This window comes from Loxodonta africana, chromosome 1 (assembly GCF_030014295.1).
Source record: "Loxodonta africana isolate mLoxAfr1 chromosome 1, mLoxAfr1.hap2, whole genome shotgun sequence".
Classification (NCBI taxonomy): domain Eukaryota; kingdom Metazoa; phylum Chordata; class Mammalia; order Proboscidea; family Elephantidae; genus Loxodonta; species Loxodonta africana.
The window spans coordinates 151459351-151476432 of NC_087342.1; the positions used below are offsets into that span (position 1 = coordinate 151459351).

Here is a 17082-nt window from a genome sequence, read left to right on the forward strand (position 1 = left end):
CACATGTCCTTGGAATTACAAGATTCAGACCTATCATTGAAAACTCAGAGTATTTGCATTATATAGCATGGCATTTTCTTAATCCTAAAATGAAGTTAATAGAAGAACCTGTAAGTTCAGTTTATGTTCATTGTTGAATATGCTCTAATATGTTGAGACCGAACAGTTTATAGAACATGTTGGGGAAAATGGGATCTCTGCCCTGAACCAATTCTATTTACTGTGCATTTGTTGGACCGTTATACGATTGTTGAACAAGACATGACTCCGGAGAATACAGTCTACTTGGGACAATAAACACTGAGCTGTTCTGTGTGATAGGGCACATGCTCTTAAGCAGCCAGACCTGCTTGGTTTGGAAGATGGGGTGGCTTTGGGTGTTTGAGTTTAAGGTGATTCTCAGTCACTTAATGAAGAGTCTAGGTAGCTGTTAACCTTGGGTGCTAGATGAGGTGTAGTCTAGAGAGAGCAAGCAGAGAAGGCTGTGGCCCATGGGAGGATGAGTGAACCACAACTTTTGGGTTTGTCAAGGCGATATCCTCTGCAGCTTGAAAAGTCCATGTGTGATGCTTTAATACATAAACCATGTATCAAATTCATCTGATTCTTTTGTGTACTAATTTGTGTTCTTAGATGTCCTTGGTGGATGAATTAAAAACCTGGTGCATGTTAAAGATTCAGAATCTGGAGCTGAAGCTTTCTGGAGATTCTAGGGCCTCCAGAACGAAATCTACACCATCTACTTGTGAGTCCTCTACAGGTAATCCACCTGCAGAGAGTCCTTCCACCCAAAGGAGATGAAACTTCGCCAGTCTCCTCCTCTCGTGCATCAGAAGACAGTGCACACTACAGGGCTGTGAGAGACGTAGGATTTTAGAGTAAGCTCTGTACAGGGGCAGGGACCATGTCTGTTTTGCTCACTGCTGTACACTCAGTTCCTATATAGTAATGAAGCACTCTTGCTTGAGTGCTCAAAATGTCTGAAAGAAGGAATAAAAGAATTATTGATCGGTGATAATGAGCTTCAGGTTCAATGTTGATGGTCTCAGCTTTGGACCCCAAAGATGAGGGGTGATGAACAAATCATCTGTCTCCAAAGCAGGGCTCACTCCCTTACACTTTGTGCCTCTTTCCCTTTTCTTCTCCTTGATCTGCCATTTACCTTTGTCCAATTATGTGAAACCTCATTAAACAGCAGTTCATGTATTGAACCTGTCCCAGCTATTAGGTAAGAGATGCTCTGAGCAAAGCATCTTTACACTAGCCACAGTGATCACATTCAGCGATAATAATTTTGAGGACATTCAGAGCTTTGATGATTAGACCTTAGTAGGGGACTTTGATATGTCAAGTGTTTCGTGTTAGGTCTCTGGGTGGTGCAAATGGTTTATGCTTGACTACTAACCTAAAGGTTGGCCATTCAAACCCACCCAGTGGCACCACAGAAGAAACCTGGCAATCTGCTTCTGTGAAGATTACAGCCAAGAAAACCCTATGGAGCAGTTCTACTCTGTAACACATGGGGTTGCCATGAGTTGGAGTCCACGGCAACAGCTTTGTTTGTTTGTTTGTTTTGTGTTACCACAGGCTACCACTGGGACTGTGGCTTTATCTTCTTTATGCTCACCACATTGGGACAGATTCTGGGCAAATTTTCATGCTAGGAGTAGACATGGAGCTTATCATGGAGCTCTGGTTGTGAGGAGTAGGACCACCTTTCCAAGTCGGAGCTTGGGTCAAGGAACTAGTACACTGGGGCCACAGTACGGAAAGGACCCATAAATTAGAGAATGGGGTTATTCATTTTCATAAACAAACGCCCAACTCTGTTTTGAGACCCTTGGCAAGTTGTGTCAACCTTAGTAATCAGGAAATGGGACCCAGAGGCTCCTAGAGTAGACTGAGACCAGCTGAAGGAAAGGCCAGCAGCTTTGTTGCCTTAGGTGCTACCAGTATGGCTACTGTGGTATCCATAAAAGCCCTGACAAGCCCAAATGCTAATCAGGAGAGAAGAAGTAGCAGAGAGGGACAAGACAGGTGAGAGAGACCACAGAGGGCAATTTGCAGGTGTTAGTGATTGAGAACGCCTGGCTGGTGGTTTACAGGATTCCCAGGCCCCTCAAACAATCCCAACCCACAACTACGTGGCCGTGTGAATGCAGGCTTACTCTTTTATTTTCCTCCTGAAACCAGGTGCGGATCAATCAGTGGCAACTGCAGGTCCAGTAGCAGCTTCCGACAGTTCCCCTCAGGTGGTTAGGCCCAAGGAGAAGGCTCTCAACTCCACCGCTGCCCACAGACTCCAGCAGGAGCTGTCTTCTTCTGACTGTGCAGGTTCCCGGCTGAGGAATGTCAAGGTCCAGACAGCCTTGCCGCCCTCGAATGAGGGAGCCAAGTGTGATCAGCAGGGTGGACCCTGCGTTGACAGGGGCACCCAAACCAAGAAGTCTGGGAAAAGTGGGCAGACGAGGCATCGAGTCCAGCCACCAGCATCCAGCAACAGCGGTGGGCCGCTGCAGCCACCAGCAGCAGGCAGCGAGCAGGCAGCTCCTCACGTTCGAGACACATCCCAGGCTCTGGAGCTTACCCAGTATTTTTTTGAGGCTGTTTCTACCCAGATGGAAAAGTGGTATGAAAGAAAGATTGAAGAAGCACGAAGCCAGGCCAATCAAAGAGCCCAGCAAGACAAGGCTACACTGAAGGAACACATTAAAAGTTTAGAAGAGGAGCTTGCTAAATTAAGGACTAAGGTGCAGAAGGAAAATTAGGACCTGGGAAGTGGAACAAGAAAGGATTTTTAAGGATTTCAGGTTTTGCAACTGCAGAATACCTACGCCCAAGGTGTCAATTATTGTGCACACAGCAGACTTGCCTTTAAAAAATCACGACTTTCTGAAATGTGCCAGACACATGCTTCCTATGCCCTGAAGTTATGAAGACTTCAACAATTAAACTGAAACTAGGGGGAACTTGCTGAGTTTCAGGTTTCATTACAAACCCCAACCTCAGTCTAGGTTCATCTGGAGTTCAGAAGCTCAGATTAAGCGAGTTCCGCCAAGGAGCTGAATGATGTGTGAGCCTAAGCCCGAAAATTCAGAATGTATGACATAATATAAATCAAAACAAGGAAAAAAAATCAATCCCTTGTTAATTCAAATTGAATAGGCATTCATAAAAATTTAAACACACCTCCTGTGCCTAGACAGTCTCTTTCTAAAAGAGCTGTAACTCCAAGATGCGCTGAAACTTCTCTCGCAAATTCCAGATTGCAAATCCCAAGATGCTGACATTGTAACCAGGTGGAAACTTACCAGATTTTGAGGAGAAAAAGATTTTCATGATGTCACAAGATCCAGTATCTCTTAAAATTATTTGAAAAGTCAGAATGTTTTTAAATAATAATTGGCCAATAGCACTTTTAAATGAGCTCAAATGAGAAAGTTTTAAATCATTTGATCATAGTTTCTGTATTTTCAGCCAAAAAACTGACTAATCATAGTGACTTTAAAGCAGATAAAAGGAAAAAATATTCACTTAACAATTACCTGAAACTTCATTATAGAATCAAACTCAGTGATTTTAAGAGTACCTTTCTAAATTTGAGCTTATCGGTCTAAATTTTATATGGAAATAAGCTACTTCTTGAAAGTATTTAGTTTTGAATCGAGTTCTCTGAAGAACCTCAAAAGCTTTCCTCTGCTTTACGGTGATTATGTCAGGCTGCATAACTCAGTAACTTGATTTAGACCCCACTGTCCTCCAGTTTCATGGAGCTTTAAGGATTTTGCTTTGATCCGTAATGAATAACCATAAACACAGAAAAAAAGTTTCATTGTAAAAGTAGCTTGGGTATGTTAAACTTTGGATTTAATTCTTTTCCACACTTCTTGTCCCTTGGAATATGCGATTATATTCATCTCCTCAGAATGCCAGGTATGCAGAGAAATGTCAGTTCTACTTGTATAAACACATATTAACCATGAACCTAATAACTACTGTCCATAAGTGTGAATAAGATGCTGCTCATTGAGCCAAAGAGAAAACAACGACTTGACATTGGACACCCAGCAAAACAAAGCAGGCTTTCAATCCCTTTGTTTTTTTTGCTGATCAAGCTCACATTTTTTATTTTTTATAGTGACAATCTATGGACACAGGCATTGCTAATAGTCATTCAGTAGATGTGTGTTACTGATGTTGTTGGTGAGTCCTGTCAAGTCAGTTTTCAACTCGTAGCAACCCCATGTGACAGAGTAGAACTTCACCATGGGATTTTCTAGGCGTAATCTTTATGGAAGCAGATGGGCAGGTCTTTCTCCCATAAAGCCACTGAGTAGGTTTGAACCGCCAACCTTTGGGTTAACAGCCAAGTACTTAACCATCATGCCACTAAGGCTCCTGTGTTACCGTTATGGAACCTGAATATGGAATTAATTTGATGTTATCTGAAGTGTATTTTCATGTTTGTAAACTTGTTCCTATTTTCTAGGAGACTGCCAGTCCTTCCCGATAGTCTCTTGTTGCATCGCTAGCATAGAGACAGTTTCCTCTTTTCATTTTCTTACTTGTTCTTAATGCAGAATCCCAGAATTTTAGAGTTAGACGGTACCTTTCTAAATCCATCCCCAACAAGATACCACCTGACCTCTTTGGAGCCATTCCACAATAAACATCACTTTATCAGGAGCTGCCTGATACTCAAAGAGATGAAATCCTGAGAGGTTCAGTAAATTGTGTTCCAAACAGGAATAATTTTCACTTACCAAAATATCTCCTATTACCTCAAGGGGTATCCTTGTCAAGGAATAATGAAAACAAATTTTAACTATCAGAACTAGACCATTGAGTGCTTTTGTGGGAAGTATTTTGATTATATACTTCTTGCCAGCAGAAGCAGGCAGCTTATCATTGTGAACTGGATTTTTTTTTTTTAGTTGTGCTTTAGGTGAAGGTTTACAGAGCAAATTAGTTTCCTATTCAGTAGTTTATATATAAATTGTTCCATGACAGAGGTTGCACTCCCTACAAAATGTCAGCACTCTCCCCATTACCACCTTGAGTTCCCCATTTCCATTGATCTGGTTTTCCTGCCTTCTCATCTTTGCTTTTGGACGCATGTTATCCTTTTGGTCTCATGTAGATGTTTATTCTAAGGAGCATTTCCTCACATGTGTTATTTTCTATTGGCTGAAAGGTGATCTCCAGGGATGGCTTCAGTTCCAAGTTAGAAGGTGTCTAAGGGCCATAATCTTGGGGGTTCCTCCAGTCTCTCAGGCCGGTAAGTCTGGTCTTTTTTTAAGAATTTGAATTTTGTTCGTTTCTTTTCCCCACTCTAATCAGGACCTTCTATTGTGACCTCGGTCAGAGTGGTCAGTAGCGGTAGCTGGGCACCATCTAGTTCTTCTGGTCTCAAGCTGGTGGATGCTGTGGTTCCTGTGGTCCGTTAGTCCTTTGGACTAATTGTTTCCTTGAGTCTTTGGTTTTGTTCATTCACTTTTGCTCCAATGAAAAGAGAACAATAGTTGTATCTTAGATGGCTGCTCACAAGCTCTTAAGACCCCAGACACTACTCATCAAAGTGGAATGTAGAACATTTTCTTTGTTATGCCAGTTGACCTAGGTATGAACTGGATATTTTTGTTGAAATCACAGTTAAGGGAAGAGAGTAGGGAGGAATGAGAAAAGTCAAATGGACCTAGTTTGGCAGATTACATGGCTCTTGTCCTTGGTAGTCTGTCAAAGAAGAAAAACCAACAAAGCCAAGAAAATAGAACAGCTAGTCTCCTAACCCAAAGGAGATGACAGCCTCACAAAACCAATGCAATAGATTTTTATTTTCAACAAATATATTTGGTCTTTTTGCTCCTTGGCATTGTCAAAAACTTAACTTCAAGTTCAGTGTGTATTTCTCTTTATTTTTTTCCCCCTTGTGCTGTTTGCAAAAATGAACAAATGTCACAACTGTACTTTTTCAGGGAAATGGAACTGTTAACAATGTATATAACTTGTTCTGCAGGTTGTGTCTCAAACTGAGACAGAAACATTTAATAGCAGTGGGAAAAAAAAGGTGTTAAACAGAAAAGTTGTAATATTGCAGTGCTTTTAAAAAAATTGTTAGTGCATTATTGCATTACGTATACTAAGTATCTGTGATAGACTGAGTATATTACTTCTAATATTACTTTTGACTTTATACCCCAAAATAAAGGAAGCAACGTTTATACCTTCTTTTTTGAGTCAAAGGTTAATCTCCGTGAGAGGCATGTTATTTGTCCTCTATTTTATTACCTTGAATTCATGTCTCATCCAAAAATTAAATCACTGTCAATGCTATGGATGTTAAATTCCTTGTTTAAAAAAAGTGAAAAGTGTAAAAGTTCAGCCTACATTTTCATTTGTGTAGTTGACCAAATTTTATAATTACTGAGAGTGCCTTCACCCATTCACACTGTACCTTGTGTCTATAAAAAATGTAATCTAGAATAAATGCATCTGCTTTAAAATAGCAATCAGATGCACTGCATGAAAACAAAACGAACACACTGCTGTAACATGCCAAGATTTCTCAGTGCAAACTTGAACAAATGTTTTGTTCAAACCGTTGACCATTTGGAAGATACTGAGCAAAGGGAAGGACAGAACATTTGTAATAGCAACATAATACGCAAGCTAACATTATACTTTTTTTTGACTGATAAATTGTTCCTAAAAGGTAAATACATTTCTTCTTGTAAAGTGTGGATTATAGAAGCCAATCAGTTAAATAAAACTTAAAGGATAAAATCAAGTGTGTTTTTTTTTTTTTAAAGACCTTTTAGAATATCTCTTACAAACAAATAAAAAAAACCATTAAACGTTATTTTTTCAGTTGTTAACTTTAAGGGGAAGTATTCTTTACCGTAAATATTTTCTGTCCATGAAAACCAAAAATAAGACACAGCATGGCACTTTTTATACAAGTAAGAGTGGGTAGAGGTGATTTACTCTTCTTGGTAAACAAAAATTGTAAATTCAATTATCATTTCCCAAAGGCTTGACTCAAGCAAGAAAACAGCCCATGAGGATTTCTAGTTTGGCATGGCGTGACAGCCTCTTTTGATCCTCTTTGTGTCTGTATTCTACATAATCCCGAGCATACTTTTTCAGGATAGATGTGGGCTACTTCTCTTTGTTTTTACTGGCACTTCCCTGCCTAACCCATGTAAGACAAATAAGTTTGCTAAGAATGGCCCTGTGCCTCTTAGCCTCTCCTGCTGTGTGATTATAATACAAATACCAGGAAAACATGTCCTGCTTTCCTCAAGTATTAGAAAGTTAGGCATCTGTCTCTGTGCAGGCAAATCCACAGGAATGCTTGTCCATGAGTTTAAAACTTCCTACCCACGGCACATCTGAAAGGGGAAATGGTATGCAGACAGCCAACATGTCCTATAATAAGTACCCGTAATCACTTCACACATGCGAAAACGCTTTGTACTGATAGTTTGTTAAATGGCTTTATTGAGATATAATTCACATACCACACAACTCACCCATTTAAAAAATGCATAATTCAAAAGATTTTTGTATATTCAGTTACTCAACCATCACCACAATCTAATTTTAGAGTATTTTCATTACCCACAAAAAAATCCTTGTACCTGTTAAAAGTTATTCCCCATTCCACGCTGGCAACCACTAATCTGCTGTTTTATAGATTTGCCTATTCTGGATATTTCATACAAGTGGGATTATACAATATGTGATCTTTTGTGACTGGCTTTTTTCACTTAGCATTGTTTCCAAGATTCATCCATGTTGTACCAAAATTTTATTGTATGGTTATACTGTACTTTATCCATTCATCATCATTAATGGGCATTTGGACTGTTTCCACTTTTTGACCATTATACATAATGTTGCTATCGACATTCATCTACAAGTTTCCTTTCTTTTGGGTATATACCTCGGAGTGGAATTGCTGGGTCATAGGGTAATTCTACGTTTACCCTTTTGAGAACTGTCAATTTGTATTCCAGAGTACCTTCGCCATTTTATATCCTCACCAGTAGTGTGTACAAAGGTTCCAATTTCTCCATGTCCTCACAAACACTTAATATTCTTTGAATTTTTTATTCTAACCATCCTAGAGGGTGTGAAGTGGTATCTCATTTTGGTTTTGATTTGCATTTCCCTGATGGCTAATGATGTTGAGCAACCTCTCATGTACTTATTGGCCATTTGTTGCACTGGTTTTTGCTTCTTAAAACCCTCGGGCATATCCAGAAACATTTCCAAAATTCAGGGCGTATCTTCGATGCTAAGGATTGTTTTGATGCTCTTTTCTTTGTTGTCTATGACATGCCATGCTCCATGTTAATTTGCCCAAGTCCTGTACATATAAACAGTCTGACTTGGCTTTGGCTTGGCTGCCCATCATTGAGCCTAAGCTCACCCAAACACACGCCGGTTTAGATAATCCTCCAGAATAATGCTATAGTTAAGATTTTGCTAATGCAAGTGTCTTTTCTAACTCCTTGAGTTGCATGTTGCCTTGAGTTATCATCATCCGGATTGTGTCCTGTAGAAGAAAATGAAATGGGGTCACTGTTCCACTTGGTTCAACAAGGTACATTTTATTTGATTAAGTCAAGAACCAATACTGGGAACTGGAAGTGCTGCATATTAGGAAAGCCAAAAGCTGACAAGTAAGGGTGTACATGTCTGGCATGCCTTCATAGCCTCAATGATCATACTTCCCAAACCATCATTTGTAATCTTGCCTACTCTAAATACCAAAAAAAAAACCCCAAAAACCCATTGCTGTTGAGTTGATTCCAACTCATAGTGACCCTAAAGGACAGAGTAGAACTGCCCCATACGGTTTCCAAGGAGCACCTTGTGGATTCGAACTGCAGACCTTTTGGTTACCAGCTGTAACTCTTAACCACTATACCACCAGGGTTTCACTCTATATACAGCTTAGTACAAAATCAGGTGATGTTACCGAAGAGTGTAGATATAAAAATGGTATTAAATTTTTTTTGCAGTTTTTTTTGTGCTTTAAGTGAAAGTTTACAGTTCAAGTTAGTCTCTCATATGAAAATTTATACACACATTGTTATATGACTCTAGTTACTCCCCCTATAATGTGACAGCACATTCCTCCTCTCCACCCCGATCTGCTGTGTTCATTCAACCAGCTTCTGTCCCCCTTTGCCTTCTATTTTGCCTCTGGACAGAGGCTGCCCAGTTAGTCTCGTGCCGTCAAGTCAATTCTGACTCATAGCGACCCTATAGGACAGAGTAGAACTGCCCCATAGAGTTTCCAAGGAGTGCCTGGCGGATTCGAAGTGCCGACTGTTTGGTTAGCAGCTGTAGCACTTAACCACTATGCCATGAGGGTTTATGTCTTCCAGTCCAGGCTAATCTTTGCCTGAAGAGTTGGCTTCAGGAATGGTTTCAGTTCTGGGCTAACAGAGTCCAGAGGCCATGTCTTCTGGGGTCCCTCCAGTCTCAAACTATTAAGTCTGGTCTTTTTACCATAATTTGAGTTCTGCATCCCACTTTTCTCCTGCTCCATCAGGGACTCTCTGTTGTGTTCTCTGTCAGGGCAGTCACCGATGATATTAAATTTAACGTTTTAAGTGAGTGGGAAGTGGATAACATAAGGAGCAACGATCAAGATATATATCATCTCGGTGGCATTTACATCCCACGATGTCTACTAAAAAAATTTTTTTTAATCTAATAATAAACGAGTTGTCCTCACCATGATCTTGTTCTCACCTCTTCTGTGGCACTTTTGTTTCTTTTGAATTCTTCCCTTGCCCAGTCCTTCAGGTATTTGCGATCACAATCATTTGGAACCTGCCGGATTGCCTGCAAAATCCTTCTGTACAGAAGGAGAACCTGTTGTCTTCTTATGAACTGTACAGGGGAGGAAAAATGCCAATTAAATTGCACAATCTCCAGCTTGGAGGGCTGTACTTTAGCAAACCTAACTGTAACCAGATTTTGATCCCCAATTTTTTAAGGCAAAGAAAAACACTTTTTTTGTTATTGTTGTTTTTAAGAAAATGGCAAGAAGTTCATTCGGGCTGTCTGCTTCTTTGTTCAACCTAAGAACTCTTAAAATCAAGAGCTCTAGGGAGCTGAACACAAGAGGCAGAAAAGGGCCGCCAATGTCCTGGAAGCTGTAACCGCGGTAACAGTACTTTTGCTAAATTAGAACAGTTGTTTAAATTCTCTGGTGATCTCACTTGCTCTTTGCCACAGCTCTGCAGAACAGGCAGGACGGTCTATACTGTGGCCATTGGGCAGTCAAGGCATTCGGGTAGGAGCGCTTAACTGCCTCGCTCACCACCTATCCCCGCGACAGGACCCGGGAGCTGGCGCGCCTTCCCATTGGCCCTGAGCGGGAAGCCCCGCCCCACATCACGGAGCCAATCACCGAAGGAGCGCGCGCAAGGTCAGGATTACCAAATCCAACCCCTTTCAACCCCAAGACCCACTCCGTAGATACGGTGGAGGGAATAGAGAAGAATCGAGATGTTCAGACCCCGGAACGGGGCCGTGGAAGGCGGACGAGAACCGCTGGTAGTACCTGCTTTAGTGTTAGCGTCACTGGCGGTAAACGAGAAGCCGCCATGACTGTCAGCACGTCCCGCCGGAGCCGCAACGCGCAGGAACGGAAGTGGGGGCACGGCCAGGGGGCGGGGCGAGCTCGGGTGCCTGGGAGACAGCCTGCGAACGGTGCGCTGGCGCCCGGCAGTTGGGACTGAATCCCGCTCGTGTGGGCTCCTTGCCGGCTTTGTAGCCTTGTGCAAGAAGTGTCACCTGTCTGAATATTCTCCTCCGTGAAATGTTTTAATAGTTCCTGAGTCATAAGTTGTGAGAATGAAATAAGAATGGTAAGGCACTTAGCACAGTGCCCGGACGTGGTTAAGTTTCTTAAAAGGAAGTTAATATTGAGGAGGAAGGAGTAGAAGCCCTCTACTATTTGAAAGGTTGGTTCTAACCGCCCCGCCCCGAGGCGCCTGGGAAGACAAACCTGATGATCTGCTTCCAACAGGTTGCAGCCACGAAAATCCTATGGAGCACAGTTCTGCTCGATACTGGAGGGGTGGGAATTGACTCCACGGCAGGTGACAACATGTTATTTTAATTTCCACTTTTTAAACGTGTATAAATACTAAAATCTAAAATGTTAATTTTTTTTTCTCCCGTGCTCAAACTGCTCTTTTCTATTGCAAGCATTTTTCAGTAGTAGGTAGTCCTCATGATCATTTGTAATGGCTACCCAGCAAGACTTTAAGTGGCTGCACCGTTGTGGTTTTAAACATTTCTCATTATTTATAATGAAAAACTGAACACCCTTGCGCCTCAAGCCTTTATTTCTTCATAGTTGTTTTTGCCTTCTCCCCACAATACACACCATACACCCTTAGGTTATAGTACTGGAAGTGGGGTTAGTTTATCTTGGCAGTATTACTTTTCCAAAAAGGAGTGTACTGAATTAAAATGTAACCAAGAACGTTCCCTCAATTACCCGTTTATCGAGTGCTAACTTTATTTAGGGCAGTGGTTTAAGCGCTGGAGCTCTAGACGCAGATTGCCTTGCTTGTTAGAATCCTGCTGTCCTCTTCGTAGCTGTTCTGGGTCATTAACCTCACCTGGTCAGTTTTCTCCTCTGTAAAGTAAAGCAGGAATGCCTGGGTGGTGCAAATGGTTGTGCTTGGTTGCTAACTGGCACCTCGGAAGAAATGTCTGGCAGTCTAATTACAAAAAAATCAGCCATTGAAAACCCTGTGAGGCACAGTTGTACTCTGACACACATGGGATCACTGAGTTGGAAACTGCCGCTTATCAGGGCAATTGATACTGGTTTAAAATGAAATTAACATATATTTCAGAGTTGTGTTTTACATAATGCACTCAGAATAGGACCTCACATATCAGTACTCTGCATTCGTTAGCTCTTCTGAACATTGTGATGCAAAACCCAAGGTCACATTGTCAATTATGTATTTTTCAAATTTTAATAAATTAGCAATAAAACTAACAGCTGATTGATTTTGTACTGGTAACGTTAAATATCCCTCTCCACTTTTGGTTACGCTTACTTTGTGTCTGTTCTTGACTGGTGCATTTATAATTAGGACCTTTACTCTTAATTTTATATGGGCTATTTGCAAAGTTGGAAACCCTCGTGGCGTAGTGGTTGAGAGCTACAGCTGCTAACTAAAAGGTCTGCAGTTCGAATCCACCAGGCGCTTACTGGAAACCCAATGGGAGCAGTTCTGCTCTGTCCTATAGGGTTGCTGTGCGTTGGAACCTACTCAATGGCATTTGGTTTTTATTTGCAAAGTTTGTTGTTTAAATTTTTATTTTGGTCATTTTATTTATCCATACAGAAGCTCTAAGTCTCTATCCAAATCACATGTATTTTTTTCTTTCGATGCTTTTTCAATTTCATCTTCAACCCCCCAGATTTTGTTACCCAGTTTTTTTCATTGTCTTGTTAATCGTTTTATTGTGCTTTAAGTGAAAGTTTACAGCTCAAGGTAATTTCTCATATAAAAATCTATACATATATTATTGTGTGACACTAGTTGCAACCCCTGTAATGTGACAGTACACTCTCCCTTTCCACCCCAGGTTTCCCGTGTCCATCCAACCAGCTCCTGTCCCTTTTTGCCTTCTCATTTTGCCTCTGGACAGGAGCTGCCCATTTAGTCTCATGTATCTACTTGAGTTAAGAAGCCCTGTCTTCACGAGTATCATCTTATGTCTTATAGTCCAGTCTAATCTTTGCCTTAAGAGTTGGCTTCAGGAATGGTTTCAGTTCTGGGCTAACAGAGTCCAGGGACCATGTCTTCCAGGGTCCTTCCAGTCTCAGTCATAGTCTGGTCTTTTTACCATAATTTGAGTTCTGCATCCCACTTTTTCCTGCTGCATTAGGGACTCCCTGTTGTGTTCCCTGTCAGGGCGGTCCTTGGTGGTAGCTGGGCACCATCTAGTTCTGGTCTCAGGCTGATGGAGTCTCTGGGTTATGTGGCCCTTTTGTCTCTTGGGCTAGTGTGTGTCTTTGGTGGTCTTCATTCTCCTTTGCTCCAAGTGGGTTGGGACCAACTGATGCATCTTACATGGATGCTCTTGAGCTTTTACACTTTTAATTTTTAAAATATTTACTTGATCTAGAATTTACTTTGGTTCATGGTGTGTTGTGGATCTGTTCTTTTCCAGCTGCTAAACTGTAATCTCAACACCATGTATTAAGTAATCCATTTCCTTGGGCTGTGTGATGCCTCTCTGGCTATGTTAGAAATTTAGGGTCTGAGAAATCTGTCCAGTATTGTTTCTTCTTGAACCAGTATCATGTTGCTTTTAATTTCTGTTGCTGTATTTTATGTTTTATTATCTGTCAGGACTACTCCCCTATAGTTTATCAGATTCTTCTATTGTGCCTTTAGTGTTCTGTATGACTGTAGAAATGTTTTCTGTCATTTTCCTCCACATCATCTTAGGATCTTCAGTGGAATTTAGCTGAATCTACAAATTTTACATTTTTACACATTTCATCTTCTTGTCCAGAAACATTCACTCATTCCAGACACTAGTCATACTGTCAGGAATCATATATGCTCCTTACTCTTAAAAAGACTCATGCTTTGGGCAGGAAGATATTAGTCAAACATAGTATTATAGATGACATATTCACATTCATACAGTGGGAGCTCATTCTTCCCAGAGGGCATACCCGGGCTCGGTGATGGTCAGGCAAGCAAATTAGGTAAGAGGATTCCAGACAATACATGGAACACTGGCAGATTCCAGGGATTCCCTGTGACCAGGTCACAGTGTGGTGGGGATGCTGGGAACAATGATACAGGAAAGTCAGGCAAGAGCCTCCTAGGTCATGCCAAGAAGCTTGCCTAATATCCATTTCACAACAGGGAGCTCTGACAGGTTTCTCAGCTGGAGACATTTGAGGAAAAATCTCCTTTGGTATTGTAAGATGAAGAAAGCAAAGACAAGTGATTAGTTGGGTTACCATTAAAGTAGTGTAAGCTAGAGATTAAAAGAGCCTCTGCTGCTGTGTGGTCAGAGGAGAGGAGAAGGGATGAAAGGATAGAAGTGTCCACAAGTTGGATCAGACAAGATAATTAATTTGGGGTGTAGATGGAGGTGGGGAGGGGAGTAAGGCGCAGGTAGCAGGTTGAGCTCCAAGTCTGTAAAGAGGGTGGTTGTTGGGGTGGTTAACCTGGATGGGGAATGCTGGAGAAGGAACTTGGGAGTAGAGCATTAGAACACAAGAGCTGCATTTTGAACATGATACATCTGAAGAGTGTCACCCAGGTAGAGCTCCACCAGACATCTAAATATAATTGAGAATGCAAAACAATGGCTTTACTGGACCTCTGGGTGGAGATTTGCAAGTCTTTTGCTTAGATGATGGTTGAGGCCATAGAAGCAGTGAAGTTGTCCATAGTGAGAATATTTTGTCCTAAATACTGAAGTCAAAAAACATGCCATCCATTCCTTAAATGTTAGCATTTATTTGGCCAAGGAGACTGTATAGTCAGCGTGAGCAAAAGACGGGAAAACCTGAAGAGCACAGTCAGCTTCAATATGGCAAATTGATTTTTCTCCACTCCGGCAAGCCCAGATGGTAGCCCAGACCCTTGGTAACCTGCCCTGCGTGACTCAGGCATGTCATAGTTCTCACCCCGACCCCATCAGTTCCTGGTAGGTGTCCTGTGACTCTGCTCCCGTGCTTCCCAAACCCTTTGCCATTATAGCACAAGTTGAAATGGTACCCTGGGGTAGCTATAATAACCTGCTTACTGGAATTCCGACTGTCCTAGACCCCGTGAGCTACCCCAGGGCCAAGGGATTCACTGTTTTGGCACACCATTTGGTAAGCTCTGGCTTAGACAGCCCTGTTTAAAGGTAGACGTGATAGTTGTAGCATTGTCATAATATTGGTGCCTTTCCCTACCAGACCCATCCCTGCTGGAGGATTAACCTTCCTGCCCCACTGAAGTTGGCTGAGCCTTGGGACTTGCTTTAGCCAATGAAATGTGAGTAAAAGGCACATGTATCACTGTGGAGCAGAATCTTTATAAGCCATTTTGTGGTTCACCAACTTGGTCTTTTCCCTCAGCCACAAGGCCAGCATATCACCGACAGGGACTGTTCCATCAGCCTTGGTCCTGGAATGAAGAGGACGTGGAGGAGTGTCATAGTTCACCCACCACGGACATGAACAGAAGTGAGAATCCAACCCTTACTCTAGTAAACCACTGAGGTTGTGGGGTCAGACTAGCATAGCATAAACTAGTGACAGCTGACTGCTGTGGCATAAACTCATTCCCTGAACACACCTTTTTACACTCCTCTACAGTATTCTATTAAGAATGGCCACAGATTACATCAATAGTGGTATATTTTTTAATAAGTTTCAGAATATAAGCTGCATAGCTTTTTAGAATAAAAAATAATGATATAACTTCAGGTACATGCTTTAGGACACTTGGCTAAACAACAAGCAATCTGTGTCTTTGATGACCACCACAAAAGGTGCCAAATTCACAGTGTAACATGATAAGACACATGGAAATAGATGATCACATCATGGCGTGTTGCCTACAAAAGAATGTTTTGACAATCAGGACATTAAATAGAACACAGCACGCAGTTTCAAGTAGTCAAGCTCTGCTTCCTGGCCAAGTAAAAAACTCTAAAAACCAGAGGCATTTTGACTGGAAAAAAAAAAAAAATAGATGTAGCTGCTTAGTTCTTCTGGACACAGCATTTCTTTTCTAGAATGAGACTGACTCAGTCCAACTTGAAAGCGGTGTGAGGAGTAATTCTTCCCCTTAACTGTTAAGAAAAAAGTTGAACTAAAGAAATAAATTACTACAACACAGGGACAATGGCACTGAGAGAATGAAATAAACAGGAAAATCATCTGTTCATCTTTGCATAGTCTCCGAAGCAGCAAACGTGGAAGAGGACACTGAAAAGCCACTTCATTTTACACAGCTCAAGGATCATCTCTGCTGATGACTTGGGCACCCATATGTTTGGTTACTTTATGAGAACACACACACCAAAAGCTTCCTACCCTCTAAGAGAAGGTAGTTCCTTTCATATCAAACACATTAAGAAAACACACACGCAAACGTTCGAGAAAACTGCATCTGTCTCAGCCACCTGACAGCTTTTGGGTATGCACAGTGGGCTTTCCAAGGCAGATCCTTAATGCAGGGTCTCCCTTCCATCCTTTGTTCAAAGGATTGGCATGGTCCCATGCTCCTGGCAGCATGTCCTCAGGCCCCTGTGAGGGAAGGCAGCTGGCTGGGCCCCCAGTGTGGGGCGTGGCCTCCTATCTGGCCCAGGCTTCCAGGACAGGCCAGAAGGTACTGAGGCTTGACACCTGCTGTAGCTGCTCCTTCCCTGCCCCAGGTCTGTTAGAAGAACCATGGCCTAGGCAAAGCAAGGAGCCAAAGAGCTTCCTCTAGGCTCTGAAGTCATATTGTAAAAGAAAAATGGGCAGTGCAATAAAATTTTTTTTGTAGCTGTTGAGTAAATTTTTATAAATCAGAAACAGTTGTCCAAATGCAAGCACCTGGGCAAAAAGCGTGTCATTCAGTCCACTGTTTAAAAAGTCTCACTTGGGACCGTGCTCCTCCAGCTCTACGAGTGGTCAGAGGCGGTCACCAGCTCAAACCACTGCCTGAGAGCATCACTGAGCGTCTCAGGAAGCACATTCACATCGCGAAGAATTATATAGAATGGGAACGGGAACTCCTCCATGTAGGATCGGATTTCAGGCAGCTCTCCAGGTCCTTTAAATATTGGTACTTTAATGTCCAAGATAGAATCCTGTCAACAAAAGATGTTTTGAAATAAAAAGAAAAATAAAAACTAAATCAGTGTCCTTGGCTAGCTCTTCTCTCTTGCTGACAATTTTTAAATCTCCTGTGTCTGATTTCTGCATGAAGCTAGTTTTTATTTACTAAGTAAAACAGTATTTTCAGAACTCTCATTAAGAAGGAGGCAGGGCCCTTGCTGGCTGTCAAGGCTTCATTGTGA

General features: G+C 41.8%; 3 protein-coding genes and 1 long non-coding RNA gene across 7 annotated transcripts in view; 2 read left to right on the forward strand and 2 right to left on the reverse strand.

The window, feature by feature from the left end:
• ANKRD6 (ankyrin repeat domain 6) overlaps positions 1–6801 on the forward strand; it is a 195435-nt gene extending 188634 nt beyond the window's left edge. For 2 of the 3 annotated variants that reach the window (XM_064288964.1, XM_064288966.1), the window contains 2 exons: positions 634–760; positions 2194–6800. In XM_064288964.1, the coding sequence (XP_064145034.1) occupies positions 634–760; positions 2194–2768 (702 nt within the window). In that variant the 3' untranslated portion in view covers positions 2769–6800. Of the gene's footprint in view, positions 1–633; positions 761–2193 lie in introns of all 3 variants that reach the window. The other variant, XM_064288965.1, reaches the window with a different exon arrangement.
• LYRM2 (LYR motif containing 2) lies at positions 6775–10684 on the reverse strand. Its single transcript, XM_003404345.4, has 3 exons — positions 10586–10684; positions 9769–9909; positions 6775–8560 (listed from the first exon to the last, which is right to left on the reverse strand). The coding sequence occupies exons 1-3, from the start codon at positions 10628–10630 to the stop codon at positions 8480–8482; spliced, it is 267 nt and encodes an 88-aa protein (XP_003404393.3). The 5' UTR covers positions 10631–10684; the 3' UTR covers positions 6775–8479.
• Positions 9906–15791, forward strand: LOC135231787 (uncharacterized). The gene is made up of 2 exons (XR_010322532.1): positions 9906–15065; positions 15149–15791. It is a non-coding gene; the product is annotated as an uncharacterized LOC135231787 (long non-coding RNA).
• Positions 15413–17082, reverse strand: part of MDN1 (midasin AAA ATPase 1) — a 180378-nt gene continuing 178708 nt past the window's right edge. For both annotated transcript variants that reach the window (XM_010602811.3, XM_023543791.2), the window contains one exon: positions 15413–16872. In XM_010602811.3, coding sequence (XP_010601113.2) covers positions 16684–16872 — 189 coding nt within the window. In that variant the 3' untranslated portion in view covers positions 15413–16683. The remainder of the gene's footprint in view (positions 16873–17082) is intronic.